At 39.8% G+C, this 12,949-nt stretch overlaps 1 protein-coding gene across 4 annotated transcripts in view; it reads left to right on the top strand.

Moving 5' to 3' along the window:
* CAV1 (caveolin 1) overlaps positions 1-12,643 on the top strand; it is a 36,819-nt gene extending 24,176 nt beyond the window's left edge. For all 4 annotated transcript variants that reach the window (XM_006069684.4, XM_006069687.4, XM_006069685.4 and 1 more), the window contains exon 3: positions 10,449-12,643. In XM_006069684.4, coding sequence (XP_006069746.1) covers positions 10,449-10,790 — 342 coding nt within the window. In that variant the 3' untranslated portion in view covers positions 10,791-12,643. The remainder of the gene's footprint in view (positions 1-10,448) is intronic.
* Positions 12,644-12,949: the final 306 nt, after the last annotated feature.

The raw sequence follows: 12,949 nt of genomic DNA, 5'->3' as shown, positions 1-12,949 counted from the left end.
CTCTTTTCAGTCGAGGCTGCAAGAACACTGCAGCTTTCACTGCCGCTTTTTCCCCTCAATGATGCCAGTTCAGTTCAATAAACAAATGGATATTTGCCCTTGCCCCTGAGAAAACACATAGGCATTAGGGCAGAGTTCCTGTGTTCTGGTAACATTTAATTGTGCTAGTTCTCAACCCTCTCTACACCCACATACTCATGGACCACATTTATTCCACTGACTTCAAAGGCCATTCAACATGTTGGAAATATGTGTGAGAACACTGAGGGGAGTTTGAAATTAGTTTCAACCCTCTTTCTCTATGTGTGGGCTTGGTTCATATAGTAGGTAGGATTTTAGAAGTACGTATTTGATTTTTAAAACATTCATTTGTTTATACTGGCTTTAAAATCATAAAAAATAAATCAGGATTTCTATTGCCAGTTTTTGTTTTCCATAATAAATAACAGTCATTCATCCTTGTCCAATAAATATTTATAGGTTTAAATTAGGCAAAGCTTTTCAAAAGAATTTCCATTCATTCTTTATCCACCAACTTCCATATGCCAGCCAGCACAGGAGGAGTTTCAGGAAAGAAGCATGAAGCAGACTAGGGCTTCCAGGCACAGGGAAGAGAGTATTGACAACAGAAAGAAGCTGTCATTAAATCCATACAGAGGTTGTCATTCACTAATTCACTTTTTTGTATAAGATTCACCAGGCCCACCCCAGAGAGTGTGATCCTAGACTGAAAGGAGCCTAAGAATCTGCATTTTAACAGGTACTCTCCCTCCCTCCCATTAACTTTGCCGCACTACCCCTGTGCTGGTGCATTCAAGACATAATCAAAAGTCCAGATTCAGTGGCATGTCTTCAGGTGGAGCTGACTCTTAGTCTTTGGTGCATATCTGGGTAGAAATCCAAGCACATTAGCAATATGAGCTGATCGCACTATCAACTGTGTACAGTTTTTCCAATATTCAGTTTAATATGAATTGTTGAAAGTTTAAAATGCTGTATTTCCTTCTCATATTCCTGGACTTTACTCCAGGACCGAATTGCAGGATATTTATATTCACTCAATTCTGAAAGAGATGGGAATACCAGACCACCTGATCTGCCTCTTGAGAAACCTATATGCAGGTCAGGAAGCAACAGTTAGAACTGGACATGGAACAACAGACTGGTTCCAAATAGGAAAAGGAGTACGTCAAGGCTGTATGTTGTCACCCTGCTTATTTAACTTCTATGCAGAGTACATCATGAGAAACACTGGGCTGGAAGAAGCACAAGCTGGAATCAAGATTTCCGGGAGAAATATCAATAACCTCAGATATGCAGATGACACCACCCTTATGGCAGAAAGTGAAGAGGAACTAAAAAGCCTCTTGTTGAAAGAGGAGAGTTAAAAAGTTGGTTTAAAGCTCAATATTCAGAAAACTAAGATCATGGCATCCGGTCCCATCACTTCATGGCAAATAGATGGGGAAACAGTGGAAACAGTGGCTGACTATTTTTTGGGCTCCAAAATCACTGCAGATGGTGATTGCAGCCATGAAATTAAAAGATACTTACTCCTTGGAAGGAAAGTTATGACCAACCTAGATAGCATATTCAAAAGCAGAGACATTACTTTGCCAACAAAGGTGCTTCTAGTCAAGGCTATGGTTTTTCCAGTGGTCATGTATGGATGTGAGAGTTGGACTGTGAAGAAAGCTGAGCGCTGAAGAATCGATGCTTTTGAACTGTGGTTGAAGCATCACATCACTTGGAGAAGACTCTTGAGAGTCCCTTGAACTGCAAGGAGATCCAACCAGTCCATTCTAAAGGAGATCAGTCCTGGGTGTTCTTTGGAAGGACTGATGCTAAAGCTGAAACTCCAATACTTTTGGCCACCTCATGCGAAGAGTTGACTCATTGGAAAAGACCCTGATGCTGGGAGGGATTGGGAGCAGGAGGAAAAGGGGACGACAGAGGATGAGATGGCTGGATGGCATCACCGACTGGATGGATATGAGTTTGGGTGAACTCCGGGAGTTGGTGATGGACAGGGAGGCCTGGTGTGCTGCAATTCATGGGGTCACAAAGAGTCGGACACGACTGAGCAACTGAACTGAACTGACTGACTGCGTTTTTCTATAAGCATGAAAATGGAATTATATAACAGAAAAAGAATAATATAATGAAAAATAAAATATGATCATCAAAGGTGGTTTGTTTTAGAATTATATTAGTCATCTATAGCTGCATAACCAATGGTCTCAAAAGTCAGTGGCTTTGTATAGCAACTATTTAAATAATCTAACAGTGTATCTGAAATCCAAATGTGACTTAACTGAATGGTTCTGTACAGGGCCTCTCACAGGCTTTAATGCACGTGGCAGGGCTCGAGTTCGTCTCAAGGCCCAACTGGGGAAAGACCCACTTCCAAGCTCACTCACATGGCCACTGGTAGGATTTAGTTCCTCCCAAGCTTCTGGTTTGAGGACTTAGTTCCTCAGTGGCTATTGGCTATAGTTCTGCCTCATTTAACTTCCTCACACACCTCTCCAAAAGGCAGCTCACAACTCAGCACCTGGCTTCCCGCAGAGCAAGCAAGCAAGAGAACAAGAAAGGAAGGAAGATGATACCATGGTCTTTTGTAACCTGATCATGGAAGTGACTACCCCATCATTTTTGCCACATTTTATTATTTAGAAGCAAATCAACAAATCCAGCCCACTCGAAAGTGGGGGGAACGTTACACAAAGGCGTAAATACCAAGAAGTTGAGGAGGAGGGATCATTGGGCGCCATCTTAGATGTTGTCTATCACAGAACACATGAATTTGCTTTTTTTATTGTCAATTTATCATCCTACTTATGGTTTGCTAAAACAAACTTTTCTGATACAGGTTAGGGAGTGTATTCTGGGGGTAGAGTATAGTAGTGCTGAAAGGATTCTGAAGTTACTAATTGAACTTAGGTTTATAAATGAGGAGTTGTACACCTACTATGCTAACCAAAAGGAAAGAGTTAGTTACTATATCACTTCAGAATGCTTTCTGATATAGGTAACTGAAAATCTGAATAGCTGTGGCTTAAAAATAAAAGCATAAGGAGAAGTCTAGAGGCAGATAGCTACTGAATTGTTTCAGTAGATTGGTAGCACAAAAGCAGCATCTTCTTCTATTCTCTTGGTCTTTTAATTATATATGTCACCTCATGGTCAAAAGATGACTTCTCTACATTAAGGCAATACATCATTTTATAAGTAGGAAGAAAAGGGCAAAGGGCCATACCAAATGCCTCTGTTTCTTTTCATAAGAAAGATAAAGCTTTCCGGAAGTCTAGCCCAGCAGACTTCCACTTAATCTCATTGGCTAGAACAGGGTCACATGTCTACTCTAAACTGACCACTTGACAAGGAGACTAAGATTACCATGGCAAGTCTAAACCATCTATAATTTATCTCTAAGATAAAAGAATTATTTCCATGACCTGAACAAATGAAGCTTCACTGGCAGAAAAGTGGGACTGTGGGTGTCAGGCAGACAACACACATCTTCTATAAACATCTTGTTTGTTATTATTTATGTGTTCCATATATCCAGTATAATCACAGTTTCATAATTTTATCACAATTTTCACAAAAATCTAAAATGATATTTTCTCATGGAAACAGAATAGGCAAGCATCTTTGCTTATTAAATCCCAAAGGTACTTAAAGTTTCCTTCTTGGAAATTCTTTATCCAGAAATAAAATGTCCAAATTTTGAGACAAAAAAAATGAGCCCATGTTTTTTAATCCTGAGTACATGGAAAATTCTTTTTTAATATTTCCATCACATACATTTAACTAGCCAACAACTATTATTAAAACACAATGAGACAGATTGCTTTTCTTGACATCTGCTGCTAGATTTTTGCTAATTTATGTTTCAAAAATTATAGCATCATACATCAATGTTGTACAAAAGTATTTAATGTCATTTATAAAAATCTAATAACATAAACTCTTGACTCTTTATAAAGCATCTATTAAGACATACAAATACTGAAGTTTATTTATGCCTTTGATTTTGAAGTCTGATTCTTGCCAGAAGGGCAACTTGTTCCATAGTTTACAGAACAGAAAATCAGCTCATTGGAGGAGCAGCTCAACCTCATCTGAAGCATCCCCATTCTAAGAAACTAAATGGCACCTGCATGTCTTGGCTTTTGTGTTTGTCCAAAAGGAAACCTCTAATTCTTGCTCTGCTCCAAATTTATGTGAGCAAATACAGTTCGCTCTGAGTAACACCTGCTCTGAGACTTCCTCTAGAGGGGTAAGAGGGTCATGTCCCTGAGGAATGGGACTCCAGAGTGACAGCTTTGATGAGGGATAAATCAAACTGATGATGCATTGATGATATGAACAATGAGCACACTAGAGATAATCAGAAAAAGGCACCACTTTTCATTCAATGATGTTCAAATTCACATTCAAGCCTAGTTGCCTTTTCCATTGGCTATGGAATGTAGCATCCAGATGATGGAGGGTGTGCGGTGATAAGCAGACAGTAGTGGAAAAGCCCAGGAAAGTTTCTAAGCCTGAATTCCAAGCCTGTGCCTGCCATTAAGTGGGAAAGTATTCTGGAGAATCCCATGGGCGGAGGAGCCTGGTGGGCTGCAGTCCATGGGGTCGCTGGAAGTCACACACGACTGAGCGACTTCACTTTCAATTTTCACTCTCATGCATTGGAGAAGGAAATGGCAACCCACTCCAGTGTTCTTGCCTGGAGAATCCCAGGGATGGGGGAGGCTGGTGGGCTGCCGTCTATGGGGTCGCACAGAGTCGGACACGACTGAAGCGAATTAGCAGCAGCAGCAGCATTCTTGATCTGGTCATCCATCTGATAGCTTTGTCCATCAATTTCTCTGTCTCAAGTGGATCTCCTTTTCTTTAAGAATCCCTTCAGCTTTATATATCTATGAATCTGCTAAGGCAACTATGCTTGGATGGAATTGTGAACTGCCTTTAAATGGAATGACTGATTACTAACAGAATTTTGTTGGGTTCAATCGATTATGAATGTTTCAAAATGTATAATGAGGATATTTTTCAAAATATTCCTTCTGGTTTTCACCTATTCACCCTAAATAGGTATACAGAAATGTCTATATTCATGCTGAGAAAAGGACATTTCTCCTAACCTCACACAGTGATGTATTTCAAGTCTATGTCTTAGAAGACAATGAGAGACTTACAGGAGACCTAGAGTTAGGAATGGGGTAGGCAGAGAAGGGACATAAGGAGAAAGATGTACATTCATAGGGAAATAGTGTGGAGGGTAGGGGTGGACCTAGGCCTGGGAATCAGGAAATTAGAGTTCTAATTTCACTGATTCACTTAGGACCTTGAGAAATCTGGTCCATTTAAATTGTGCCTCAGTTTCCTTATCTGCCAATTAGAGAGAGAGTTCTTGGCTAGGTGCCCAGGATTGTGAGAACATGATGTGCAGGGCCATGGAAATTCAGTCAGTACCAAAAAGGCAAAACATCCTAGTCACTAGATGTCCTAACTTAAAATAGAAACATTAACAAGAGTAATTTCTTTAATAATCAAAATGTGCATGTTTTAGGAAGCATATCATTCTGGGTGAAAATTAAGCAAACAGGTCTAATTAGAAGAGCTTATAGTCCCAGGGATACAAAAGCAAAAGGAAGTTAGACTTAAAGAAGGACAAGTTCAAGTTTTGCCCCTTATCATCCATATGACCTTGGGTAATTTCTTAACCTCCAACAGTAGCCTCATTATGTAAAATGAGAATAATGATACATACCTCAGAGGTTGTGGTAAAGATGATTACAGATGGAAGTTAGCTCTTTTGAAGCACTGATGAGGTTTGAATTTACAGCCACCATGTACTTTGCAACTGATAGTTTCTCTTATTTCAATTGCCTATTTAAAAATGTAGTCACCCACAACAAGTAAATTTTAATGCTGTTTATTGAGCATTTACTATATTGCAATGATCTATCCCCATGCCAAGCACTTTGCATAAATTTTCTCATGTCCTCCTCACAAACACCTATCAATATTACTATTACTGTTGCAGAAATGGAGGTAGAGAGAAACTAAAGATTATTTCTGGCTTCACTGTGTTTCTTTAACCTGCCTTTTCTCTCTTGAACTGCATCTAATTGACTTTTATTTTAAGCCACGTTACATTCTTAAGACTAAAGCAGCAACTAACTAAGGAATATATTTATATAACATGTTATTTTTGTCATGTTGCTTTCCACCCCTGGAGACTTGCTCTAAATTCACTTGGATATTTGAAGATAAATCATACTCACTGCAGTTTTGGAAAGCATTAAAAAAGTAGCCACTCAAATTTTTTAAGCAACTTAAAACTTAAGAATTTCCAAAATGTTCACTGAAAAAAGCATTTATATTTATGTTTAGAAAAATTAAATTATCAGTAAGAAATCTTACATAGATGGCACATGTTTATAGATCTTCACTAAGGACCAATCATGTATATAAGTGTATGACCTCATCCTAACACTGTTCTCAGAGACTAGGCTATGGGAATTCGTACAGTTACCAGAGGGTTAAACTCAATAATCTCTCTCTTTCTCTCTTTTTTTTTTTGTTTGGTCAATGTGCCTTTTAATTATGAAATACGAATTGCCTTAGAGAAAATTTGAAAAATAGTTTTTAAGCAATGTGGTATTAAAAGAAACAATCAATATCTTTCAAACTAGATTGGAAATTCAAATCTACCTCTTATTTACCTGGACAATTTATTAAGCTTTACATTTTTCTATTAAATGGCAATAATAAATTACAGAGTTGCTGTGAGTTAAATGAGAACAGCGTTTGATCATGATAGCCAGTCAACAAATGTTAGTAACTATCCATTCCCTTGGAAAAGAATCTGTAGGCAAACATGCTTAAATTCTGTTCTATAAAGAGACAGGAATCCTTGGTTCCTGTAAAGTCCTTACCAGCCTCCTTTGGCAATAGACTATCCCTTCAGGGCATTCATGGACCACATTGCCCAACCTTTGATTCAGATTAAAAATACCTTGCTCTAGTGCATTCATTTTGACTTCACCAAAGCCTCTTACAAAATAAAGTCATCTTTTAAAAATAAAATTCTTTGGGGACCTTTCAAAGGAAAAGCACAGACCTTTATTTTTAACAGCTTTGGGAAAATCCAGTACCAGAGCAAAACCCTATAGTAAACAAGTATCTGCACAGAAACTTCATTGAAAGATTGATCTGACTTGCCACACATTTACAACAATCTTTTAAAACACACAAATGTTTACTTCTGAGTCTAGATCTAAACAGGGAAAGAAAACATTAGAACAACAACAAATTTATTTAACTTCCTTTAGATAATTATGGACATACCTTTTTTATATATTACATATTCTTAGGACATTGGACAACAGATCAAGAAACAGAATGTTTTAGAAAATAAACATTAACTATTGGTAAGCATCATGTATTTTTTCCAAAAGAAGTCGATTGTGTTTAACCAAAAGTGGCTCCTTGGCACTGAGAGGCTCCATGGAGTCACATAAGTCCTCATTCCTTAATCCTGAGTTTGCCTGGATTGCTGCTGCTGCTGCTAAATTGTGTCAGTTGTGTCCAACTCTGTGCAACCCATAGATGGCAGCCCACCAGGCTCCCCCATCCCTGGGATTCTCCAGGCAAGAACACTGAAGTGGGTTGCCATTTCCTTCTCCAATGCATGAAAGTGAAAAGTGAGAGTGAAGTCGCTTGGTCGTGTCCAACCCTCAGCAACCCCATGGACTGCAGCCTTCCAGGCTCCTCCGTCCATGGGATTTTCCAGGCAAGAGTACTGGAGTGGGGTGCCATTGGATTGCTGCTGGCAGTCATTAACGTGTTTATATTTCAAACCACATAATATATATGATTTATATATTTATATATAAGGATATATAAATATATCCTTCATATAGCTGCCACCACTCCGCAGTTAAACTGGCTCTGTCCTACACTTCTGGTGGTAATTTTGTTACCCCATGCTTTAGTCTATATAATCCTTCCAGATGCATAAAAGCTCCTGCAAATTAATTCTGTGGGAAAGAATGCTATTGCGAAAGGGGCCAGGCTTGCATCCTGTCCCCACCTCTGCTGTGTTTGACTTTAGCAAGCCACCATTATGTCTTCGAATCTATGTATCTTCTTTTGTAAAATGACAACTTACCTTCCCAGATTGGTTTGAAACCCTAGATCACATGGAGACAATACATGTAGAAACATTTAGTAACAGTTAACTGCTACATGACTACAAACTAATTTGATTATTTTCTAGTGGCCACCAAAAGGGACTAGTACAGGTGTTGCTTCTGCTGCTAAGTTGCTTCAGTGGTGTCCAACTCCTTGCAACCCTATGGACCATTGCCTGCCAGGCTCCTCTGTCTATGAGATTCTCCAGGCAAGAGTACTGGAGTGGGTTGCCATGAGTTCCTTCAGTGGATCTTCCTGACCCAGGGACTGAACCCACATCTCTTATGTCTTCTACACTGGCAAATGGTTCTTTATCACTAGCACCACCTGGGAAGCCCCTAGAGAGAGCAGAAGTGACATTAACAGCAAGGAGAAAATTAGGAAGGCAGTTAAGAAAATGTTAAGAGAGAACTTAGTTTTTAAATTGAAGAAACAGTAAAAGTTTTGAATAAAGACAAATTCAACCTGTAATGGGCCTTGCAGGTGGTGCTAGTGGTAAAGAATCTGCCTATCAATGCAGGAGATATGAGACGCAGATTTGATCCCTGGGTCAGGAAGATCCCCTGAAAGAGGGCATGGCTTTAATCCTTAAAGCTCAAGATTAAGCAGCAGTCCAGACAAGCTCCAGTACTCTTGCCTGGAGAATCCCATGGACAGAAGAGCCTGGCGGGCTATGATCCATAGGGGTGCAAAGAGACGGACTCAACTGAAGCAACTTGGCATGCATGCCCAACTCTCTCTAGCAGGCAAACCTGAAGCTCAAAGTTCATCTTAGGCTTTTCTCTCTCCTTATCCTTGAAGTAACCAAGTCCTGGGGACTCTTCCTTTAACATCCCTGAAATTCATTCTTTTCTTTTTTCATGGTCACTATTACAGTTTTGGCCCTGCCATCTCAAACTTGGGATACTGCAAGAATCTTTCTTCCTTGAGTCTCTTTTCCTTTTCCCCCAGCCTAGACACTGCTATCAAATTCATGTTGGTAAATGACTGAATTGGATTGTGGCTGCATTCCTCTGCTCCAACATCTTCAACAGACACCGCCCCCTCAGCCCCCACTGCCCCCATCACCACTTTATATAAAGTAAAACTGAGTCTGGCCTCAACCTTTCTTTTTGGCCATGGCCACACAGGTCTATCTGCCTGTGACGCTCACTGCATCATCCTTCCTTATCCTGGGGCCTTGATCACAGCGTTTTCCAGATCCCTTCTTCCTTCCTTTCCAAGTCATACTCCATTTTCCAATCCCTGCTCAAATCCTGTCACACAATGAAGATTTCTTGAATCCTCAGAGCCCACAATGATCTAATTTCCTGAAGATATTCTACCAGCTGAGTGTTGGAGAGTTGATAATCAGTCATGAACTGCTTCCTGGGTGGGGCTAGTGGTAAAGACCCCATCTGCCAATGCAGAAGATGTAAGATGTAGGTTCGATCCCTGGGTCAAGAAGATCCCCTGGAGAAGGTCATGGCAACCCACTCATTTTCTTGCCTGGAGAAACCCATGGACAGAGGAGCCTCGTGGGCTACAGCCCATAGGGTCGCAAAGACTCAGATACGACTGAAGTGATTTAGCACATATGAACTAACTACCTCTTAACATTGTGTGTGTAGTTGTCTTGGAATGCAGTTAACTTGCTAAGTTGCTTCAGTCGTGTCCGACTCTGTGCGACCCCATAGACGGCAGCCCACCAGGCTCCCCCGTCCCTGGGATTCTCCAGGCAAGAACACTGGAGTGGGTTGCCATTCCCTTCTCTAATGCATGAAAGTGAAAAGTGCAAGTGAAGTTGCTCAGTCGTGTCCGACCCTTACTGACCCCATGGACTGCAGCCTATGGCTCCTCCATCCATGGGATTTTCCAGCAGTTAACTTAGGTCATGTTATTTACATTTTACTGAATGCCTAGTATACTTATCCATATAGCTGGGCTTTACTTGAAGGCAAGACTTTTATCATATCCCTTTAGTTTTCCCTGGAGCAGCAGCTCTCAACCTTTCACATAGCAAAGAAACACCCAGAGAACATGTTAGAAATCCACCTTGACACTACCCTTAGAGGTCTGGATGGAGCCCAAATCTGCATTTCCCACAAATTCCGAGTGAGGCTGATGCTGCTGGGTGCCTTTAAGCATTTAACACAAACCTGTACATAAAAGCAAATATATATTTATGCATACTCAGAAATGGGTTTTTTCTTGTTTCTTCTTTTTCAAGCTCATGTTCTGTCACTTCTTCTTTTCAGATTGATTTTGAAGATGTGATTGCAGAACCAGAAGGAACACACAGTTTCGACGGCATCTGGAAGGCCAGCTTCACCACCTTCACTGTGACAAAGTACTGGTTTTACCGTTTGCTGTCTGCCCTCTTTGGCATCCCAATGGCACTCATCTGGGGCATTTACTTTGCCATTCTCTCTTTCCTGCACATCTGGGCAGTTGTACCATGCATTAAGAGTTTCCTGATTGAGATTCAGTGCATCAGCCGTGTCTATTCCATCTACGTCCACACCTTCTGTGACCCGCTGTTTGAGGCTATTGGCAAAATATTCAGCAATATGCGCATCAACATGCAGAAAGAAATATAAATGACATTTCAAGGATAGAAGTATATATGATTCTTTCTTTCCTTTTAATTTTCTCAGTGCCAATTTCAAGTTGCTAGTATAGCAACAACGTATGAATGAATTTCCTGGTTCAGAACAAAGAAATCACTCTCTCAGTCTTCAGAACTATTATTTTTCTCCTCTGAGCTATTGGGTTGTCTGTGTTGGGGGTTGTCTGAACTTTTAAAACCCATTTAAAATATTTTTCTTTCATTTGGATCATTGTTCTATTGGCTGAGATATGAACCTATTGTTAAAAGATAACTTGAGAGAAATACGAAGAACTGAGGAGGAAAAAAAGAACTAACAACCTCAACTGCCTGTTCTAAAATGTCGATCATTTCATGGTAAGGGAAGTATTCCAGGCTATTGTCACTGAGTGTACAGATATGTGGGCAGTTTTAAGCAAACTCTTCCCTCCCAAGTGTTTAGTGAATTGCTGCCATTCACTGTAATGATTCAATGGGATCTAGTGATCTTCATCAAGTTAGAAAACATAATCTGCACATGATCTATTGCCTTACTTTCTTGAAGTTTTAACCTGTGATAGATACTTGTATGCCTGGATATTTGTTACATAGATGATGACACCTAAGTGCCTTCCTGTTCTCCAGGTTTTCCTTTTAAAATAGGGTCCACCTCATCAACTTTCATTAGGTCAGCAGCCTTCCTGAAGACCAAAATTAGAAAAATCCATTACCTAGTTCTTCACACTTATTTCTGACTCCAAGATATGGGATCAGATGAAGTTCATGTCTGTACTTGATCACACAACATCTTTATCCATATTGAGTATGGTCCACATCAGCCCCATTAAATGAATTAAGGTGAATAAATGGGGCCAAGCCCTCTGGGCTGGCAGAAGTGGAAGCCAACTTTCCCTGCCTCTCACTAGCTGAATGAGGTCAGCATGTCTATTCAGCTTCGTTTATTTTCAAGAATAATCACGCTTTCCTGACTCCAAACTAATCCATCACCGGGGTGGTTTAGTGGCTGAACATTGTGTTCCCTTTTCAGCTGATCAGTGGGCCTCCGGGGAAGGGCTCATAAAATGGAGGCCATTGTGTGAGACTGTCAGAGTTGTTGCAAATGTGACCCCTTCAAATTAAAGCACTTGCAACTGTCTGTTATGCTGTGACACATGGCCCCTCCCCCTGCCACGAGCTTTGGACTTAAGCCAAGCATCCCTTTGCTCAGAGAGAAGATGGGGGAGGAGGCAGTAATAAAAGATGGAGGTAATTTTGCTGGAATAAATTCAAATTCTTCTGAATTCAAACTGAGGAATTTTACCTGTAAACCTGAGTCATACAGAAAGCTGCCTGGTACATCCAAAAGCTTTTTATTCCTCCTGCTCATAGTAAGATTCTTCCCTGGGGGACTTTATTTTTAACCTTCAGTTATGCTTTTATTTCCACACACCTGTTGGAATTCGGCTTGGTTTCTTTTTTTGCCTCTTCCAGTTTTCCTGGCACTTTAATCGTCAACCTGTTACCTATTTAGGTTTTCTGCATTAAAACAGACACTGGCATGGACATAGTTTTACTTTTAAACTGTGTACATAACTGAAAATGTACTATACTGAATAATTTTTAAGTGAAAAGATTTTTTTATCTTTATATGAGGAAAATCACTTGGGAAATCGTTTTGTGATTCAATCTGTAAACTGCGTATCCCAAGACATGTCTGTTCTATATAGATGCTTAGTCTCTTGTGCAAATCAAGTGCTGGTCCAAAAGACTGCTGAAATTTTTATATGCTTACTGATATTTTACACTTTTTTTTATATTGCATGTCCTGTAATAAGTCTACACAATAAAAAATGTTTAACAGTTAAATAGTCAGATTTATTGTTTTTCCCCAAAACAGGCCTGCACGTGTTGATTTCTGTAGTGTGGTGTGTGTGTGTGTGTGTGTGTATAAAGTGCATGTACATAGAGTCTGTACATTATTGTAGTATGTTTTAGGGGGTGGTGGTCTTCCACTTTTCAACTATTAAAAAGTCATTTAGTTGAGATCTTTCTTCTAAGGTCATCACCATTCATGAGTTACTTCAGATAAAAGTTATAATTAATAAATATTTGTTTAGCAGTTTAATCAATATTTTGTTACTTGTCACCTAATTTGAGCCACTAACAACTTTA

This window comes from Bubalus bubalis, chromosome 8, assembly GCF_019923935.1.
Source record: "Bubalus bubalis isolate 160015118507 breed Murrah chromosome 8, NDDB_SH_1, whole genome shotgun sequence".
Classification (NCBI taxonomy): domain Eukaryota; kingdom Metazoa; phylum Chordata; class Mammalia; order Artiodactyla; family Bovidae; genus Bubalus; species Bubalus bubalis.
This window is presented reverse-complemented; position numbering and strand designations above follow the sequence as displayed.